General features: G+C 51.0%; 1 protein-coding gene across 9 annotated transcripts in view; it reads right to left on the bottom strand.

The window, feature by feature from the left end:
• CRACR2A (calcium release activated channel regulator 2A) overlaps nt 1-20,541 on the bottom strand; it is a 146,961-nt gene that overhangs the window by 77,857 nt on the left and 48,563 nt on the right. For all 9 annotated transcript variants that reach the window (XR_006819612.1, XR_006819613.1, XM_046011644.1 and 6 more), the window contains 4 exons: nt 18,643-18,851; nt 14,022-14,133; nt 12,735-12,918; nt 9,087-9,233 (listed from right to left, as the gene is read on the bottom strand). Coding sequence is in view for 7 of the 9 variants with exons in the window: in XM_046011644.1 (XP_045867600.1) it covers nt 9,087-9,233; nt 12,735-12,918; nt 14,022-14,133; nt 18,643-18,816 (617 nt within the window). In the remaining 2 variants the exon portion in view is untranslated. The remainder of the gene's footprint in view (nt 1-9,086; nt 9,234-12,734; nt 12,919-14,021; nt 14,134-18,642; nt 18,852-20,541) is intronic.

The raw sequence follows: 20,541 nt of genomic DNA, 5'->3' as shown, positions 1-20,541 counted from the left end.
AAAAAAAGTATTTTTTTTTAATAACTACAAAATATTCTTCCTTATCTCCCTTTGTTCCTACCACTGGTAAAAATATCGAATAAAACAAAGACAGCAGTCTGTAATAGAGCTCTCTGAGCTATTAGTACCATGTGGGCATAAGTATTCAACCTATTTCTGTTAGCCATTCTTAAAACACTCCCCCACAACCCAGGGCAGTATTTATTTAATTATTCCCTTGTTTGCTATCTGTGCCTAGTTATTTGGAGATGCAGGGGGAGGAGGGACAGAGACTAGGGAGAGAAAGAGACGTGAGCTCTCAGTGAGGCAGAGAGACAAATGTAGGAAGGAGGCAGCGGAACAGTCATGTGCACCAATATTTATCCTCACTTTCTTGCTCTTTGCGTATAACCGCTGGATAGTGCCTCTAGCATACTCCAGTGCAGTCCAGGTTCTAACCCGCTGACAGCTATTGTTGGCTCAGAATTCCTTAGACCCAGAGTAAAAAGGCCTTGGGTTCAAATCCTGATCCTGACCTTTACAAGCTTTGTGGCCTTGGACAAGTCCCATGTCCTCGGTGACCCTGAGGTTTTCGTTTCCGGAAAATCAGATACCAATGCCTACTGTAGAGTGAAGTTGTGAAGTTTAAATAAGATAATGCATGTGGAATTATTTAGTACAATAGATAGCTGATAAGATGCATTTAATAAATTCTAAGTAAATGAGTTCTCTGATTCTCCAGGGGCTTGTGGACTCCCTTTTAAGAGTTGCCGCTTTATGATTCCTTCTGATTTGAACCAAGAGGCAAGTAGCAACGAAGAGGAGTCAGGCAGCAGCAGACATGTGTGCGAGTGCGGAAACATAAGGAACAGAAGGCTTGGGTTAGAACGAAACCTGAGGCGGATCAGGAAAGAAGAGAGAGCCGTGACATCACCATCACCATTAACTAGTGGTTAAGCCCTTTGCAAAGTAACACCCTGGGTAAAATCATTTAGACCAATGGGATGGGCTCTGTATACCAGGATTTTAGCACCTAAAAACACCAAGTCCAATGCTAACGTGGCATGGAGGGAAGGAACAGGTGGAAGGGGCCACGTGCTGTACCATACACCCCACCCCACTGTGCCTCCCTGGCTCGGGCTGATAGTGACTTTGGGACCACAGAGCCTTACCTGGAGGGAAGTGGATAGAGCCCCCTACTCCAGTAGCGGGAAGGATGGTAGAGTTCTCAGGGGGAGAGATGCTGAGTCCAGAAAAGGGAGATTTTTCAACAGCGAAGGGAAGAAACAATTACATACTGAGGATGCCATAGGGCAGTGATGGATCTGAAAGAATGAGTCTTATTGGAAGCCAGGAGGAAAGCTCCAGGTCCAGCTTAGAGGACAGAACGACACCCAGGGTGTCTGACTGGGGAAGACACCTGCTCCGTAAAAGAGAACGATAAGCACGTGTAGCATTGGAGATTTAGGAAGGGTGTGTGGGGAAGGAGTAGGGGTGCAGATACAATACAAGGCATAGTTCTGAGAAGCCTTTGCAGATCATTTGCAGGGAACTGGAAGGTGAGATGTAGTTAGCAATAATTTACCCTGCCAGGCTCCCACAGGGACTGTGAAAATTAATTAACCTTCCCAAAGTGATTTGCACACGGAGTTAAGGTACCACACTGGAGTAAAGCCTTAATTCAGTACCACTGGGGTTCCAGCTAATAACAAACAGGCCAAAGCCTTCCTACTATAGAGTATGGTTTGGTCAAAATATCCTTCCCCTGTTTCCTGTTTCCATTCAGCCTTCATTTAGGAACAGAATCTGTCCAGATTTCAGAAGGTCTCAGAATGTCATCTGGTCAACCTTCTAGGTTCTAGGCAGGGGTGTCTGAAATAATTTCAAGAAAAAAAGTAGTTCCTTCCTTCCCTAAATGAAGGTGTCATCTTGACCTTGGACAAATGGCATTTTTCTACATTTTAGATAAATTACAGGAGCTTGAAGTCAAGACAGAGCTTAGAAATGCCTCTGGCCTTGGCAGTGGTCTGACACGTCTCCTTGTTTGCACAATCTGGTGAAAGACTTCTGTAAAGAGAAGAAGAATCCCCCTCCCCATAAGAGACTGGGCTCATGTAATCCCAACCTCCTTGTTTTGCACGTAAAGGAAAAGAGGGTCAGAGCGAGGAAGGGATCAGTCTGTGGGCACCCAGATACGCAGGGTCTGAGTACAGGGGAGAACCCGGCCTTGACTCCCATTCTCATGTTCCATCCACTTCACCACTGTGTCCTCCCAGACATCCTAAGTGCTGACACTGGAAATTCCATACGTCTGTGTTCAGGAGAGCCAACAGTCCAAATTCCATCTAGAGTCTGTCAACTGTGGAGCTGAGCAGGAACTGGAGAAAGGAATGGGGCCAACGGGCAGACCCACCAAGGCTAAAGAGGGCCAAAATCGCCGGAAGGGCTGGATCCCTTTTCCCATGTCGTCCCCACCCTCGACCCCACGGCACTGAACCCAGAGTGAAAACCCTAGACCTGAAAAGTCTCCATGAGCCTGCTACTTGCCAGAGAAGAAAATGGAAGCCCTGTTCAGGCTCAGCCTCCTTGGTGGCTGGGATGGGAATGGTACGAGCCGTGTTCAGACTCATTGCTGCCCCCTGCCACCTTCTTGAGGCAGCTGCAGACTCTGGACAGCAAAGAGAAGCTCTTCCTAGAAAAAACCTGTTTGGGATTTTCTTGTTCCCCTGAAATCAGTTTCTCTCAGTCTCTCTAATTGCCTCTCTATCTCTGTCTCTGTCTCTGTCTCTGTCTCTGTCCCACACCCACGTACATGCAGCACACGTGTCCCCCCCAACCCCTTCCCACCCCAACACAGGACTAGAGTAAAGCTGAATGAAAGGAAACCATAAGAGTTTGTGTAAAATTCTGCAAAGACTGTATAATCGCCAATTGGATTTTCAGGATGGATGGTTTCTCCCTAATTAGATTCTGCTGTCTTGTAATAAACCAATTTTGCAGCTTTATCCCATCCTATAAAATGACCCATTTTTCATTAGTCAGGTGTACAATCATGCTCATGGTGTACACAGAGCACAGATCAGCCTCAACTTTCAGTTTCCTTCAGATAGCACCGTGTTTCTGCCCCAGATGATGACATACCAATAAAAAACATGTGCCCATTAGGCCATACCATCATTACTTAAATCCCTCACCAAAAACGTCTTCTCTTCACCCTAAGAACAACACTGAAATTCCAGACTGGAAGGTCACCCCGGAATGTACCTTTTGCAGATGGACGCATTCTGGAGAAACAGTCTAGCATTTCTCAAAGTGCAGTGTGCGGCCTGCCTGTGTCAGACCCACTGGGGACGTGCGCTAAGATCCACATTCTTGGGCTTCCTCCCTGAGACATACTGATTTAAAACTCTCTTGGGGGGGGGGATGTCTGGGTGGCTCAGTCGGTTAAGCGTCTGTCTTCAGTTCAGGTCATGATCCCAGGGTCCTGGGATTGAGTCCTGCACTGGGCTCCTTGCTCAGTGGGGAGCCTGCTTCTCCCTCTCCCTCTGCCTGCTGCCCCCCTGCTTGTGCTCTCGTGCCCTCTCTCTCTCTCTGGAAAAACAAACAACAACAACAACAACAACAAACTCTCTAGGGAAGAGACTTAGGAGTCCACCTGTAGACCAAGATCCTCTGGTAATTTTGAAGCAGGCTAACGTCTGAGAACCTCATAGCTCAGGTCCTTCACAGGTGGGATGCAAGGGCCACCTGCCATATATATGATGCCTTATTTGCTGCCCTATCTGGAGACAAGGTCACCCTCCTCCCCCAAAGACTCTTATGTCTCTGCAGCTTCATATTACAGAATCCCAATTCTCAGGCAATAGCAGAGCAGCCAGTATCATAGACAGGATGCCTGTCAGGCTGTAAGACACATTCCCCCTTGGTCTGGACACCAGCTCAGAGCCCAGGGTCATCATTCTAAACAACAAGTGCCTGGAGAGTGGCTGGGCAGGAGCCCTGGGCTCCCAGAAACGTGCCCAAGGCCCGACTCAGCTGGATAAGAAAGACTGTGCAGATGAGGAACTGATTCCCACAAGGCCCTAGGGACTGTTGCTGAGTTTGTCAAAGCCAAGTGTGGTCCCTGGGTGACGCGAAGCAGGCAGCCTGGGTGGTCTTCCCAGGATGCTGAGCTGAGCCGCAGATGACTGAGCACAGCCCACGGCCTGCCTTTGATCTAGAAAGCACTTTTCTTCCAAGACCTCAAAGCACTCCCCAGACACCACCTAATTCACTCTTACCCCCAGCCTCAGGGTTAGATCCTGGTAAAGAACCCAGTGAGGGCCACGCATCCAGCAGATACCAACTCTGGTCAAAAGTCAGAATCCCGGGCGTTTGGGTGGCTCAGGCGATTAAGCATCCGACTCTCGATTTCGGCTCAGGTCATGATCTCAGGTTGTGAGATGGATCCCGGTGCCAGGCTCCACACTGGGCATAGAGCCTGCTTGAGATTCTCTCTCTCCCTCCACCTCTGCCCCTCCCCCCACCCACTCACTCTCTTTCTTGTTCTCTCACTCTCTTCCTCCGTCTCTCAAAAAAAAAAAAAAAGTCAGAATCCCTCAGGATAGTATGAAAATGCAGATGTCGGGTCCGCACCCCAGACCAAATGAATCTGGCCTGCTTGGGGTGGGACCTCAGCATCCCTGATTCTGGCAAAAAGGTCCAAACTGACTGTGGCCTCCAGACAGTATCACTCTACATCCCTGGGAGAGCTGAAGCCTGTTTTTTTTTTGCTTTTGTTTCCAGGAAAAGAGAATTAGAACGATGTTTTCCATGGCAATGGAATCTGTAATTGTCTTTTTTTTTTTTTTAAGATTAGTTTTATTTGTTGGAGAGAAAACACGTGCATGAGCACAAGCAGGGGAGGGGCAGAGGGAGAGGGAGAAGCAGGCTTCCCACTGAGCAGGGAGCCGATGTGGGACTGGATCCTGAGGCTCCTGGATCATGACCTGAGCCAAAGGCAGACGCTTAACCAACTGAGCCACCCAGGCGCCCCAGGAATCAGTAACTCCGATGGCCCGAATTTCTTCCTAAGCCTAAACTGTATGCGTCCTGCTAAATGTAAAGTCCTCTGAGCTCCTGCGCGGTGAACACAAGGGAGCTCTGCTCCGTTGCAGTCTAGCCTCCATGCCCTGGGAGAGATGTGGAGACTCCTCCAGATTCTGAAGTTCAGCGGGAGAACCGGGCTTCAGCCCGACGTTCCTGCATTTGACTTTGTCCCCACCATGCCCGGTGAAGCTGTGGCTACTTCCTGGTGGACATGCAACGAAGGTGAACACTGTACCCAGGATTCTGACCCAACCGCCACCCCAAAACAAGGGGGTGGGAGGCTGAGCGCTCCCAGACTGGCCTCTTTCCCCTCTTCCCAGTATGCAGGTAAAAACCAAACCAAACCGAAAATCCAGGGCAGTGAGGTATGGAGGACCTCCGAGGCTGGTCTCAGGACAGGAGCTATGTGGAGCTTTCCCTAGGCACTCAAACCTGCTGCACGCTCCTCCAGCACAGAACCTGGAGAGACCCCGAAGGGAAGCTGGAGTTGACCTGGTTCACTTAGGGCAACAAAACTCTAACCCTGGGGGCAGAATCTGCCCCCCACCCCCCGGTCTCAGTCCCATCTTCTCTGGGCTCTGCTGGAGACAGAAACAAGATGTGTGGTCTGCAAAAGGAGGAGGAAAGAAAAGCTTCTGGGACCCCAATGGCAACGCCATCTGGCCTCTCCACGGTACAGGAATTCTCAGCTCAGCTTCGTGGCAGAGTTTTTATGGGTTTGAGCTCGACCTTATCAGTGTGATCATCAACTCCCCGAAGATGGGGACTCTGAGTTCTACGTGCTCAGCTTAGAGCCAGGCACAGAGCAAGGGCTTGTTACAGGTGAGCAAGAGTGACAGCATCCTGGGTCCCCGGGGGCCCAGGCCGGATGCCCAGCAGCAATGACAAGAGCCCTGTCTGGGACAGGGGCTCATTCTCTGGGTGGAGTTGAAATGTCATACCCTGCATTGAAAAGCCAGCCCATGGAGGAGCCCGGGAGATGTTCAGACAGTAGTCAGGTTCCCCCCAATTCCAGCCTGAATCAGGCCATTTCCAAGGGCTCTTCCTTTCTCCTCCCTCTCTGATGCCTGGAAACACACAGCTCCAAACTCCCCAACTCATCTCCTAGAAGATGTTTCTGAGTCACGTAACCTCACCCTGGGTTATCTGTCAAGGCTCCCATTTAAATATTCTAGATGCTGTCAGGGTTTCCAGTTTCTTTGACTGCTGAGCTCTGAGGACCCTTACAGATCATCTGGTCCAGTCATAATCCAGAAGCCGGATATGACCAGCCTTTTTGTTTCTTTCATAGAAGACAAGAGACTAAAAGAGACTTTAATAGAGAATGTCAGAGTATGTCACATGTAGTAAAGGTGAGCTCCATTTCAGGAAATTTTCAGTTATGTTAACATCGACGTGTCTGGGACTTGAAAAGCCAAATGGATTTCTTCTAATGAATCACAGTCAGAAAAAGTTTGAAAAACACCAAGCCCAATTTCTCATGTTGCCAGTAAGAAAACTGACACACAGAGAGGTAAAGCTAGTTGCCCGAGGTCACACAGCAGTCAGTGGAAGTACCTGGACCAGAGCTAAGGTTTCTCCTGCCTTCTGTTTAAGTGCTCTGCTCAACTGCAGCCTGCGGGTCTCTGGTTTTGCACTCAGAGAACACCCCTTAAGTGGTGCTGTCCAGGGAGCCCCGAGAATCCCCAGTCCTACCACAGCTGCCCAGCCAGGACTGGGACTCCCTCAGCTGATCCAGCGCAGGTGCACGTAGCAGGGATATCAACAGAGGATGGGTATGGATGGCTGAAACCTATGGCCAAAGTCATTTTGCGCATGTAGGCGAGAGTGACCTTGACTTTCCTCTCAAGACCTTTTTAATAATCATTAAATTAGGGCAAATCACTCAAAGAGGCCACTTCAGGATGAAGATGAGGGCTCACCGGCTCTGAAACAAGTCAAGGGCATGGCTTTCTCCCTGTGGGAGTGCAGGTCAGCAGATAAGCATCCTGCAGCAAAGATTCCGCGCTGTGAGGTGGGTCACTGCTGCCCATCTAGGTTGTAATCGGGCCATTTCCAAGGGCTCTTCCTTTCTCCTCCCTCTCTGATCCTCTCATCCTCAACCAAAGAGTACCCTCCTCTCTGCGACATGCTACCTGTGTAGTCCCTTGGGGTGATCAACGCTGGGTCAGAGGAAAGTGGGGGTTCAGGAAGGGTCAGAAATGAATACAGGTGAGAAAACCAAGACTCACAGAGGCCGAGAGACTTGAGCAAGGTCACAGAGCTAGCTGGTCGCAGAGCCAGACGTGACTTAAGTAAGCTGATTCCCAGCTCCCCACTTCTCAAATCACACACGAAGCACCTGGACATCTTGTCACAACGCAGACTCAGTAGGGGCGGGGGGAGGCTTGAGATTGTGCATTCCTAAGAAATTTCCAGGTGATACCAAGGCTGCTGGCTTTACATCACGTTGTCTGGAAAGATAGAGGGAACTTCGAAGTTCACCACTGCTCGTACCAAGGCTCAAACGCTTCACTTGCACCAGCGAATCCTCTAAGACTGACAAACAGACTTACTTAAAATAATAAGGATTATTATTTTAATATGCATCCAATATTGATTTTGTTTTCATCCCTATGTTACCCACAAGGAAGCCGAGACTCAGAGAGGTTGAGGAGCTTAGCCTGAGTCACACAGCTAGTGAGTGACAGAGCCAAGACGTAAACTCTGATCTGTCCTGACTCACAGCTTCATCAGCTAAAAGCTGTGCGGAGCTAAACCCTCCACCTTTCCTTTCTCTGAGCTTTGGGAACCTCTCCCCGGAATGCTCACAATTCTCTTCCAGCCAAACCGTGCTCTCCCCAGCACTACTTGGCCACAACTTTCTCATAACTCAGGCTCCTGAAGGTCCTTTATTTCCAGACCTGTGTATACCCAGTGGACCCCAACAAGCTCTTTTTAGAGTTGATCTGGAGGAAGCAGGAAAAGCAAAGGAATTCGGGGCAATGTGTGGATAGCTGTAAGACACGTGGTGACCTCCTTCTAAATCAGGGCCTCTGTGCTCTCCACCAAGGCCGTGTCAGCGGGGACACCGAAGTCTAGCTGCCAGGGCTCTGAAGCCCTACCCCCAGGAGGAGGTGCTGGGCACCAGGAGTTCTGCAAGGAAGGGCGCATGGTCTCTGTTGGGAACAGTCAAGGACTCCTGCGCAGGGAGTGATCCCTGGGCAGGATGAGAGCACAAGGCATAATTACCCGGAGGACCGTTTCCAAGGGCTATCCAGACCCAACCCTGCATTTTGGCCTCACCTTCAGGAGAACGAACATCCTTAGTTCCACCGTGTTTCACCAAGTGCGAGCTCCCATCACCAAGTGCTTGTGAGGGTTACCGACATGTGCAGCACCTGTTCCCACAGTGGGATGAACATCCATGTGGCAGGCCCCACGTCTGCGGCACAAGGCTGACTATGCCAGGCTTCAGGTCTGAGCTCACTTTGCTAGGGTTGTCTCCTCGAGGAGAACTAGAAATCGCGAATGACTACAGAGGCCCTGGTGGCCAGGAGGAAGCAGGACTAGGTGAGGCTGTAAGGGTCCAGGGAGTGGTCAGGAGGGGACTCAGTGGGGCCCAGGGCTGGTCTGCAGTTGGGGGGTAGCCCCGGGGTGTCGGGGCCTCACTGTCTAATGGCAGGGAGAGAGGTTTTCCAACCAGTCTCGGAGCCGGGCTATCTTGCTCGGAAGGCTGGCTCTGCCACTTACAAGCTGTATGTCCAGGGCATGTCATTCACCCCTCGGAACCACGATGTCTTTGTCTATAAAATGGGCATAACAGTGAATAGTCGAAATGAGCCAGTGTATATGTTTAACTAGTGCCTAGCCTATGGTGAGGACCTGATCGATGTGAGCAAGGGCTTAAAAAATACACATTCCACGACAGCCACAGGTCCCAGTGCCCATGCTGGCAGACCGCGACAGGGAGTGAGAAAGCACACTTCATGCTTCTGCTTCTCCCACACGTGTACAGCCAATGGCTGAACGGGACCTACTTTTTCAGGGCGCACTCCAGTTCGTTCTTCTCCTCGTGAGCTTCTTGGAGCTGCGAGAAGGTCCTGGTCAGGAAATCCTCGAAGTTGGACAGTAAGTGAGGTTCGTCCTTCTTCAGCCGTAACCAGAGCTGCTTGATGTCACTTTCACTACAAGAAAAAGGGGGCATTCATATCCGAGTGCGGCAATACCCTGGCTCCCGGATGTGAAACTGACAGCCAGAACGAATGGCTAGCATTTATTGAGTGCTGGCTGTATGCAAGGTACTCCACGCCTATCAGCTTATTTGACCCTCAGGGTAACCTGTGGGGCTGGGGCTCTGCTAACCCTCAGAAGAGGGGGAAGGGAGCTGGCTCCAATCACTCGGCTGACAAATGAGGGAGTCAAGAGTCAAACTCGGGCTGTCTGGCTCCTGCATCGGCCCCCTTCAGCCGGCGCTCCACTGCTTCCACTCTCTGGTTTTTCCCTATGGGCAGGTGACGCTGAGCGTGCGCAGCCGCGTGCTGGGAGCATCAAAGAATGTCAGGAAGAGTAGAGGAGGACAGGAGCCTGGTGCGTGTGAGGACAAATGCCGTGCAGCTGAAGGAGAGAGCTTGTCGCCCCAGGAAGGACGGTCCTCACAGCTGAGAGGTAAAGACATGCCATCTGATGGATGGCAGAAAGCAATTGTCACCATGGGGAACGGGAGAGAATACGCAGCACCCCACTGGGGCCTGGTGGCATCGGGAATGACTGACAGGCGGAAGGAAGGGAAAGGTGCAAATCTGCAAGGCGCGTGTGTGCACACACGGAACGACAAATAGAAAGTTGGCAGGGACACAGGCAGGCAGAGAGACAAAGACACAGGGTGACATGCCCAGGGCCCTCCCCAACCCCAGCCCCAGCTAACAGGCACACTGGGCAGGTGCTTACTGCAGAGCAACAGACACAGACGGGGCCTCGCTGATTGGGGACAGGAGGAAGCAGGTGGCGGCACACACTGGGGACCAGGCGCTCCGTCTCCGGAGAAACTCGAAAATCTACGGCCAACCATCACGCAGAGCCCGAGAGCAATCTGGTCTGCAGCCCATTACATTCTGAAACCACTACGATCTGAGGGTAGCTGCCACCGGGAACCCTCAGGATAAAGAATAAAGTCCTATCTCTTCCTGTGTGACGAGTCCTATATTTGAGTATAGGTATATATACTATATAAGTATCACTTATATAGTATATATGTAAGTATCACTTTCCTCAGAAGTAATACTTGCCAGCGCCATGTTAGCAAGGGGCCTGGGCCCCAGAGAGCACTCTCCACTCCCAGCACAGGGAGGCCCACTGAGAAGGGAAGCTACCTCTGCTCAGTTGTTGGATCGTCCATCCATTGCCCCTCCCTCCTTCCTTCCCTTGCTATCCTCCAGCTCATCTGGAACGCTCGTCCACCCATCACCCAATGAGTACTTCTTATTTGCTGGAACCCAGTGCTGAGAGGACAAGAGGTGATCCGGGAAAGAAAGGATGGGGAGGGAGGAGCTTCCCCGTTCCCAGAACTTTGCTGTCCTGAAGATACAGTGGAGATGGTATGAGGGACTCAGAGATACAAGGATCCCAGAGACATACGACGATGGCCTCCCATGGCTGGGGAAGACTGTTGCCCTCATGATGTACATGAGTTATAAAATCAAGGTCCACCTCGGTCTGTCTGTTCACATCTGTCAAGTTCCTGCCGGAACAGCCAACTGGCTGGAGCCTCCAGTGAGATTTGCAGACCCACCCGACCCTCTTCCAAAGCTCTCTGCACCACCTTGTCATGGCCACACTACCTCCCCCAGATTTCTGGAGAAGGAACCAATCTGTCAATTCTTGATGAAAAATAAGCCAAGTTCCATAAGCTGCCAAGTCACTCCACAGTCGGACCACCGGGAGTCCAGACACCTGGTCTACTGCTTCTGCTCCTTGTGGAAGGGTGTAGGGGAGCAGGGCTAGACAGGATTCTAGGTCAGCTGACCCATCTGCCTGCTTCCAGAACAACACACAAGCCATTCTGGGGAGTGACTCTTTGAAGACCTCCGAAGTCTTCACAGCTTCTTTTATGTTCCCTGGGGCCTGGCGGTCTTGCCATCCCCCTCTTGCAACACCAGCCCCCTGCCTTCCATTTAGCTTCCACGGGGATGGAGAGTGCTGGCCGCCATCTTCTGCATATCAATTTCTGTGACCACCCTTGAAGCCTTCCCTAGAGCATTCTCTTCCCCCAGAATGACTCATGCTGGCTCAGTTCCTTATTGGCCCTCTGAGGAACATCGGGTGAACACTGTTTTGAGAGCCCTGCCTGGAAGGGGGCTGGCCCAAAAGGGACGGGTGGGTGGAGAGGTGCCTGTCTTTCATGACAGTGCCATGGCTTGTCCACACGGCCCTCTCCTCCTGCTCCTCTAGGAGGAGGCTTCCCGGGGTCATTGGCAGTGGTCCCTGGGCTCTGGCATCTTGTCCTCAGAGAAGCTGAGTGGGGTGTCTGACTACCGTGCTTCCCACCCACCTGTCCCCGTCCATGGGCTCAGACGGTTAAGTGTCCGCCTTCTGCTCTGTTCATGATCCTGGGGTCCTGGGATCACCCCCCCCCACCAGGGGGGCAAGTGCACTGCCCATCCAGGGCCTCTCCCTGGGCTCTCTCCCAGGCCTCCGTTTGTCCTTTCTCAACTCTGACACAGTCTACCGAATCGTTGGTTCAAAAATCCACAGAGCGACAAATTTTTGCTCTGGCTGCGTGTTGTGTGCAGGCCCCTCCTTTCCTGCCACTTCTTTATCATCCTCAACCACAGTTCCTTCTCCTCCCAAGCTCGGGACGCATCAGAGTTCCAGTCGTTAGGCCATTCCCGTTCCTGCAACACACATCCAAGCCAAGACGGAGAGGCGCAGAACCGGAAAGGCGAAAGGCAACAGGAAAAGGGAGAACAGTGTTCCGCGTTTTTAGGCCACTGGTTTCCACCAGCTGCAACCTCACTTTTTATTTTATTTCATCCTATTTTTATTTCATTTCATTTTAAATGTCAGATGCATTTTGGGAAAAAAAATGGGGGTATTATGTTTTATTCGAAGTTCCAGCCATCTGAAATTTTCAGCTCAGTTGCTGATTATCCAAGCGGTGAGCTAGTAAAAGCTGGTTAATTTCCCGCCTCGGCTTCCTGACGGGTTTGCTCTAGCTCTGGGGCACAGTGGGCAAATGCCGCCACGTGAGGAGCCTCGGCCAGGAGCATGCCACGCGGGGCGGGCTGGGATGTCCTGCAGCCCCTGAGACCTGGGGCTGGCTCCGGGGGGAGGAGGAAATGCTAGTGAGCTGGCAGGGATGAGGGAACCCCAGCAAAACTCACAGAGAGCCCCTCCAGGTCTGGCACGGCCCTCTGCTGCGCAGCGCTCCTCAGGGAGCCAAGGACTGTGCTGATGCTGTATGGTAGGAGTGAGGAAAGTGGGAGGGTAGGGGCTGAGCACCGTTTCCCGAGAGAAAATGCAAAAAGCAGAGACAAATGTCGGCCAAGGGCAGGCTGTACGGAGCAAGTCTTCTAGCTGGCGGCCCTGAATCTGGGGCCTGGCAGAGCTCTGAACAAACGTGCATGTTGCATGGGCAGATGAAGGGTGGCTCCTAGTTGGGCTCCCCCCCAATCGCTGCCCTCACTTACTCTTCAAAACCCTTCTGGGCTCCAAGTCTGTCCATCAGCGTTTGGAACTGGGTCTCCTCATCTTCATCCGTGTCGCCCACGTGCTCTTCCCCTCTGGACTGATAGACCTTCTCTTCCTGGAGCTGGGTCACCTGTTCACCCGCCTCTTCCTGACCCGGCTTATTCTGGCTGAAGAAGAAGTGACCTGGGGGGTACATGGCACAAGGATCTGAATCAGGCAATCCATAAATAATCACCCAGGAAGACCTTATCCTTCTTAGTTGCTGGAAATCACCGGAGGCTCATTTGAGAGAAGAAAAGGGGAGCTCCCCCGCCCACCACCACTACAGCATACATTTTGGACACTATCTCCCGGGTTTGGGGACTCTGTCACTTCCATGGGATTCTGAGACATGCTAGAGCCTGGGAATGGATGTCAGTGTTATGGCACCTTTATCGTCCTCGAACCTTTGAAGTCTGGCTTAGAGCTCATGTCTTCCTTGATTTCCTCTCTACACAACCAGAGCCTCCCCTCCATCGACCTCAAGCAGCAGCCTGATTGATTCATGACATCATCGAGCCATTCCCACCACCAGGACCACAGTGGTCCACGTTTACAAGTGACTCCGCAACTCCAGGTGCACCTTCTCTGTACTCACACTGCCTGTAACACACGGCAGTCTGTCTTATGCTCTCGAGACGACTGCAAGCTCCTAGAGCTCAGGAGAAGCCTCGGGTTCTTCTGGGGTGAAACTTGTCTGCTGACCCATATTGGTCCCTGCTCTGATCAATATCTGATCAGTATCTCATCGAATGGTGTATCTGGTTTCTCGACCTTGTTCGTGAATCTCTGTTCTCCTGCCTCCTGGGTACCTTGAGAATGACTGCTCTATTCAAACCCTCTAGAAATTCCTCTGGGGGCGGGCTCCCCTCAATCTGGAAGACTCAGCCAGACCCGGGTTGAAATGAACGAGGCAGTCATCCCACTGTGTTGTGTACTGGTGTCATCAAAAGGAAAGGAGATATAGAGGCTGGAAATCTCATTTTGGCTCCCCCTTTTATGCCAAGCTTGCCTTTCTCAGATGGGAGGGGATCTGCCCATGACCATGTAGTGGGCACGGAGAGAACATTGGTACAAACAGCCGACATGGACACAGAAAAGAGGCCCAAATAATCCAGAGCCTGGAAACTTCCGGAGGACAAGGAAGCCTGGGCTCTACAGTCCACAGATCTGCTAGTAGATGCGGGAACCTCTCATAGCTTTAGGTAGATAAATATCCTGGGGCCCCAGCACCCATCGGAACTTACTAAATCCAGTGGTGAACTCCTCTGGAGTCAGAAAGCCATTGCCGTCAGTGTCCAGGGCATCAAACACATCCTCCAGATCCTCCAGGCTGAGTGGTAACTCCTCATGGAGCCTCTGAAAACAATCCAGACTGCGGTGGTCAACATTCAGATCATCAGGGAGGGCCGCCCTGGAACTGCAGAGCTTGCTGCCAGAAGGGTCTAGAGTTGGCCCTGTCCTACAAAGACCCCGTTACCGCCCTTCTCTCTCCCTTGAATGTTACAACTATTTATTGGGTGCCTACTGGTGTGCAAGGCAGTTTGCTAGATTTATAAATAAATACATGTTTATCAATACGTTTATAAACAGGAGTATTTGTATTTAATTCTCATGACAATCCTTTAGGTGGGCATTATTATCTCACCTTATAGATGAAGAGTGAGGTTCAAGTTCCCTGCCCAAAGGTCCCCCAGCCTGTAAGTAACAGCGCCAGGAGTCAAAGCCAGGTCTGACTCCGAAGCTGGCCCTCCTCACAACCATGAAGGATGGAAAAGGTTCAGAACTGAGACCTGCGGTAGGATAACAGCTGCGTGGCATAGCGTCAGGTGAGAAGAGGGAGGAAACATAAAGAACAAGGCCCAGTGCGTGTTCAATAAAAGGTGGTCGAGAGGCAGATAGGCAAGAGAGACAGAGAGATCCACTGACCCGCTAAGGCCTCGCAGCAGTGAATGACAGAGGACTGAGACTTCGCTGTCAGTCTTCCCCACTCTCCCCTTAGCTCCCCTGCTAGGATGCGGGTAGGGGTCACACTCTCAGAAGCCTTCCCTGATGGAGGCACTCACGATCCCCGGGCCCCAGCATCAAGTTTGTCAGTTTCTGTGGACACACATTTCGATCCTTTAGCTCTGAGGGGACGCTGGGTAAGCCCCCTTCTTCCGTGTTAAGTGACCCACACCCGTCACTCCAGGCTGTGCCCCCTTCTTCTGTTTCCTACTGGTTCTCAACTAATTCCTGAAAGGAACTGCCCCTGGCTTAAGGGATCAACCCCCACAAGACCATGTGTGTCCTAAAGGGGAATTGGACAAGACAGTGTGCAAGGAAGTTATAAATCAACACCGAAGCTGAGTCCTGGCCTGACTAGGACCACACAGGACGGGAGGGCAGGGACCAGCTGCTGGGATGAAGAGCCAGTGGCTGAGTTCCTGATGCTTCCCTCTGGCCTTCTGCCTGATGTGCTGTGGCCCCAGGCCAAGGCTGATTTGCATCGTTGAAGCGAGTGTTCTCTTAGACCCTAATAGCCTAAGTCTCCAAACAAGAACTCCCCAAGGGAGTTCATTATGGCCCAGCTGACCCTCCCCCTTCCTCCCTGTTACCTAAGGGACAGCTACACAAAACTGCCCGCATGCAAGTGACTGTCAGCTGAAGACAAGGAACACGGGGCTGTAGGAAGGAAGATATATACCCATCTGAACAATGAAAACGAGCTGGCAGGTGTGAAAGCCCATAACATAACTTGCAAGAACACTTGGCTTGATCCTAGGGCAATCTTCTAGCTCATAAGCCATAAAGTTTAATCTGGCAGGTCGTACATTAAGGGAGACTGCGATGCATTACAAAGTGGGAAGATAGGATGATGCAGAAGTCATTTAGGGGAACTGAATTAAATATGAATGAGTTTTTTTAGAAAGGAAGGGAGTGAGAGTGTGTGCAAAGATTCTAGAAGTGCCTCTGCTTAGCATACAGCAGAATCGCGGGCTTATCAACAATCCATAAACCAGCTGTCTCAAAAGCCACAATAAGAGAATGTGGGGTGAGGAGTGAGTCAATTTTACAAGGAGAGGAAGCTTATTAGCTCCATTGGAAACCAAAGGCATCACACGGGAGGGAGAGTCAAAACCCGAGCAACTCTGGACTGGTCCATTCCTCTGAGCCATCCTCCCTCCCCCCCCCACCCCCCCATCACCCTGCGGTCGCCGAATCTGATCCATGGTGTGCTATAGGGCTGCCGAGGTTGGTGGGACCCTCCCTTTGCCTTTCACCAAAACCACCCCACATGAGGGGACCCTTCCTCTCGTTAGCTGTCATACCCCACCTTTAGGCTCCATTCCCGAGTCTAGCACAAATCCTTCCATCACCAAATCCCAGGCTCTCTGGGCTACAACTCAGGCTGGTTTCCTCTTTCTGCTGTCAGTGAAGCTGGGGAAAGCGATATTAGATCCTCCCTGTAGTTCTTACCCTTCCTGTGATTCTTGATCATAATCATTGTGTATTTATCTCTGTTTTCAGGACCTGCAAGCCGTGTAAAACCAGCTCATTCTGGTCTTGTCCCCTGGGCACCTGGTGTTGTCTACATTTTCAGCTGAGGTAAGCAGAGTGAAGGGGGACAAGATGATTTATTCCACCGACGGGCTAGCCTGCAAGGCTCCAGATTTGCCTAAAGTCACAGTGGAGACCAGCGCTGGGATTAAAGAGTTGATTTCCCATTCAGGGCCTCAGCTAGAGTCAAATGGTCCTCTGCCATGTTCTTTCTGGAATTCCTTCCTGGGCATTAACCATTCCCCGCCTACCCAGCTACCACCAAAAGTCTTTCTTGCCAGCAGCACCATGCCCCAGGCTTCCAGAGATCCTGTTTCCTTTGTACATCCTGTTTCACTTCCATTCCCATCTGGAAGGGCGGGCGGGGGAAGGAGGAACCATGGGGAGGAAGTCAGCTCGCCCTCTTTTTGCCAACACACCCCATGCCCATGGAGCTCTGTAGAGCCCCACTGCTCCTTGAAGACCTGCCTCCCTCCACTGCCATCAAGCTGGCTCTGAACTCCTGCCTCACTCAGGCTCTGCAGCCCCTGGGGCAGGCCAGGCTGTGTGAGTCCCCCAAACACAAGTTCCTTCTTTCACCGGTCTCAGGTCAGCTTGTATTTTGTATCCTGATAGATGCGACTAGTTGATGAATGTCTGCTCCTTCAGTGGACTGGAAGCTCTGAGACAGGGACCCCGTTCATTTTCACTCACCATCCTGTTCCCGGGGAGCTCAGTGCTGACCCATGTGGAGTATTCAGATACTTATTGAATGAACGAGTAAACAACTGAGTCTAAGAGTGATGGCAGGAGACCCCGAACTCTTATCTAGGGAGCACTTGTCCGGACCCTCATGCTTCCGATTGTGACCAGGAGCACAACTGCTGATTCTCAGCAAGGTCTTGTAGATGAGACATTTTCCAGGACCTGGAACAGGAAGCAATCCTGCGCAGTGCCAATGGCTGGGACTCCCAGAACCACGGAGAAATGCTGTCTTCTGCTGCTCATCAGCTGGAGCCCCTAAAGTTCCTGGCCACCAGGCCAGTAACACGCATCTTGCGGCTGAAAATGAATGGGTGCACAGCCTCCAACATGTCTTTGGGAAACTCATTAAAGAGAAAACCACACGGGGCTGGTGCCCACCAGAGTCTACAGTCCCCTGCCCACACTCAGCGTATTCTGAAAAGCTAAATTTTTAAAAAGGAAACTTGACCCCTGCAAGACTTCCCTTCCAACAGCTCGGCTATGCATCCCTCCCCCGATCCCCGAAATGCTCTTGACCAAGCGAATGATGGGAAGGCTGGGGAAGGGCTGCTCATAGCCTGTTCTGGTCAAGGGTGCATTTTACTTACTCACATCAATTGAAATCATGACTGCAGCATGAAGGACTTAAGTAAGACCCTGAGAGTAAGCTTTTGACACGAACAGTAGAAAGGCACTAGACCGGAGGTTGGCAAAACTAGGCCCCCGAGCTACACATCGGATCCACCACCTGTTTTTTTATGGCCAGGGAACTAAGAACGGCTTTTATATTTTTATTACATTTATATGTTATTTATATGTTATAATTAACATACCACATTGTCTTAGTTTCAGGCGTACAATATCATATTAAACAGTTGAAAAAAGACAGAAGCAGAATATTTGGTGACATGCGAAAATCATATGAAATTCAGATTTGAAGGGTCCATAAATAAAGTTATATTGGAAGAGAGCTGAGCTCGTCTGTTTACATGCTGCTTGTGGCAGCTCAAGGGCAACATGGCATTGAGCGATCATGGTGGTGCTCACAGCCCACAGGATCTCAAATCCTTACTCCCTGGCCTGTTACAGAGAGTTTGCTGAGCCCTGCGCCAGGCAACGGTGTGCACTGGGGTTCGGCAGTATCTCTCTTGGGACCTACTGACAAGGGACTGAGTGTGGTTGGGCGTGAGGGTGAGGGGCAGATAAGAGGAGCTCCAGAAGGGCCTTCCTGTCCTGCCGTTCACCTGTCACTGGGCCTGCTCTGAATGCACACACAGCACCCTGGCATAGCTCGGGGGTCTGTTGTGAAGCCACAGGCTGGTGCCTTTCCACTTTGCCTCCGAAGGTTCTCCGCCATGTCTTACTTAAGTCCCTTATGATGCTGTCGCCATTTCCCACAGTCCTGGGAGTTACTGAGTCGGAGATGGAAAACAACCTCTGGGTCTGACGGCAAGCAAAGGCCAGAAAGGGAGCGAACCCAGGAGATCTGGCTCCCAGCAGAGTTTGGTCTAATGCCTCCGTCCAGGGAAGAGTAGACAGCCTCTTTTTCTGCCCCTTAACCCAAGACCCATGCCATCTGGCATTCCAGGTGAGCAGGCGTCTTACCTGCATGTCCTTCCTGGCGATGAAGCCCTTGCCTTCTGTGTCGCAGGTCTGAAAGAATTCCCATGCCTTGCTCTGCAGTGCCAGCTCGAGGGGACCCAGGCAGGCCCCACTCTCCTTTGCACCCTGGCTAGGTCTCTGGGGTCTAGAGACCACTCTCCTGTCAGGGGTAGCCATCCGGGTTTGTCAGTTTCCTCAAGTCTTTGCAGAACCTGAACACAGAAGATGAGAGAGACAGTGGATGTGGTGTGGATGGAGCGAAGGTGCCCGCCTCTCTTAGCAGCCACCTCCTCATTAGCAGAAGCTCAGGACAAAGGGGAATGTGCTGTGATCACAAAGAGATCAGCCAGCCCATCAGAGAAAGAAGAAGGGGGAAAGAAAACAGACATTTCCAGATTGAAAGGAGGTGGGTGGGTAGAGGAAGCCTGAAAACAATTTCTCCCCATTTAAACTGACAGCGACGAAACAGATCCTGCTAGACGAGCTACCATTTACTGAATGGTCACTCGGAGGCAGGCGCCAGGCCTCGGTCTCCTATACACATTTTCTCACTTTCTTCTCACATCCTTCTGAAATAGATATCATCATCTTCCCGTTATTGATGCTCAGACATTGGAGTGACTTGACCAAGGCCAAACAGCAAGGTAATGCACAAAAGGAGATTTAGATCCAAGCTCACTGAACGTGTATTTGCTCTTAATCCTACATTGTCCCGACACTTCAGCACTCCCAAGGGTGGACAACCTTCCTCACTCAGATGCCACATCTTCTAGGTCATTCACAATCAACAAGCTCTTGGTGAGCCCCTAGCTCATGCTGCAGACCTCCGCGGGGTCCGTGAGCCTGCAGATGAGAGCTGATGGATGGAAGTGTGCCAGGTCCACAAGGAGCTACCTGTTCTTCTGGACTTGCCAGCTGTAGTTGGGGCACACCCAGGGCTGTCTCTGGCCAAACCGGAATCACAAATCCTATGCACTGATCTGGTTTTGAAAGCTCCTCCAGGAGTCTTTTCAAGGGGTGCGTTGTGATGTGATGCTCTGGAAGAAGGTTTGCAGAAACCTGCCTCTGGTCTGGACTCGGCTGCTTAGGTGACCTTGAACAAGTCAGTACCTGTCTGGTCTCCATTTCCTCATCTGTGTAATGACAAGACTGGACCTATTTGTATTTAAGGTCCCTTCGACCTCTGTCTGTAAGTTCATGAAATTTCAACCGAAGAAATTGTTCTTAATACAAAAATTGGGTTAATATGATGAAAGACAATATCAAAATCCTTGGAGTTTTCTATCTCAAGACATTCTGGAAGTAGGCTAGGTCCACATTCTCAGTATTTGATAGTATTTGAATATTAAAATACAGATATACACTATAATGCACTTAGGGGAAATGCAGAAAATGAAGTTCTAAATTGTGTCTCTTGTGTCATGCTCAGAAAAAAGGTGGAAAAGTCACTGTATCAGCAGGGGAATTTGTCTGATTATCCAAGCCCAGGGGTCTGGCTCAGTTACACCATAAGGCCAAAGTAATCTAGGATTTCAGTCAACATTTTCCACCTGCCAGATGTGTCAAGAGCTGTGGGCCCAGAACTAGAAGATGACTCCTGGTCTTAGGAATGCACTGTGTGAAGCAGAACCCAGACAAGGTATAGTAGACTTCACCTTCTTGCTCCACCTGGCAGGATGATGGGCTCCCATCGGACTCCTCTGATCAGCTGCCACCCCCCCAACTCGGGAACTGAGTGTTTCTCTTCATCCCTACACAGTGTGAACTGTCCATTACCTAATCATAGACAGATTTAACATTCTTATTCTCTCTTCCTCAGAGGGAACTAACTGCCTTAGTTATCAGTCCCAAGAGAGTGGGGTTGTTTCTGTTCAGCTTATGTGTATTGCCTAGAACATCTAC

This window comes from Meles meles, chromosome 7, assembly GCF_922984935.1.
Source record: "Meles meles chromosome 7, mMelMel3.1 paternal haplotype, whole genome shotgun sequence".
Taxonomy (NCBI): domain Eukaryota; kingdom Metazoa; phylum Chordata; class Mammalia; order Carnivora; family Mustelidae; genus Meles; species Meles meles.
This window is presented reverse-complemented; position numbering and strand designations above follow the sequence as displayed.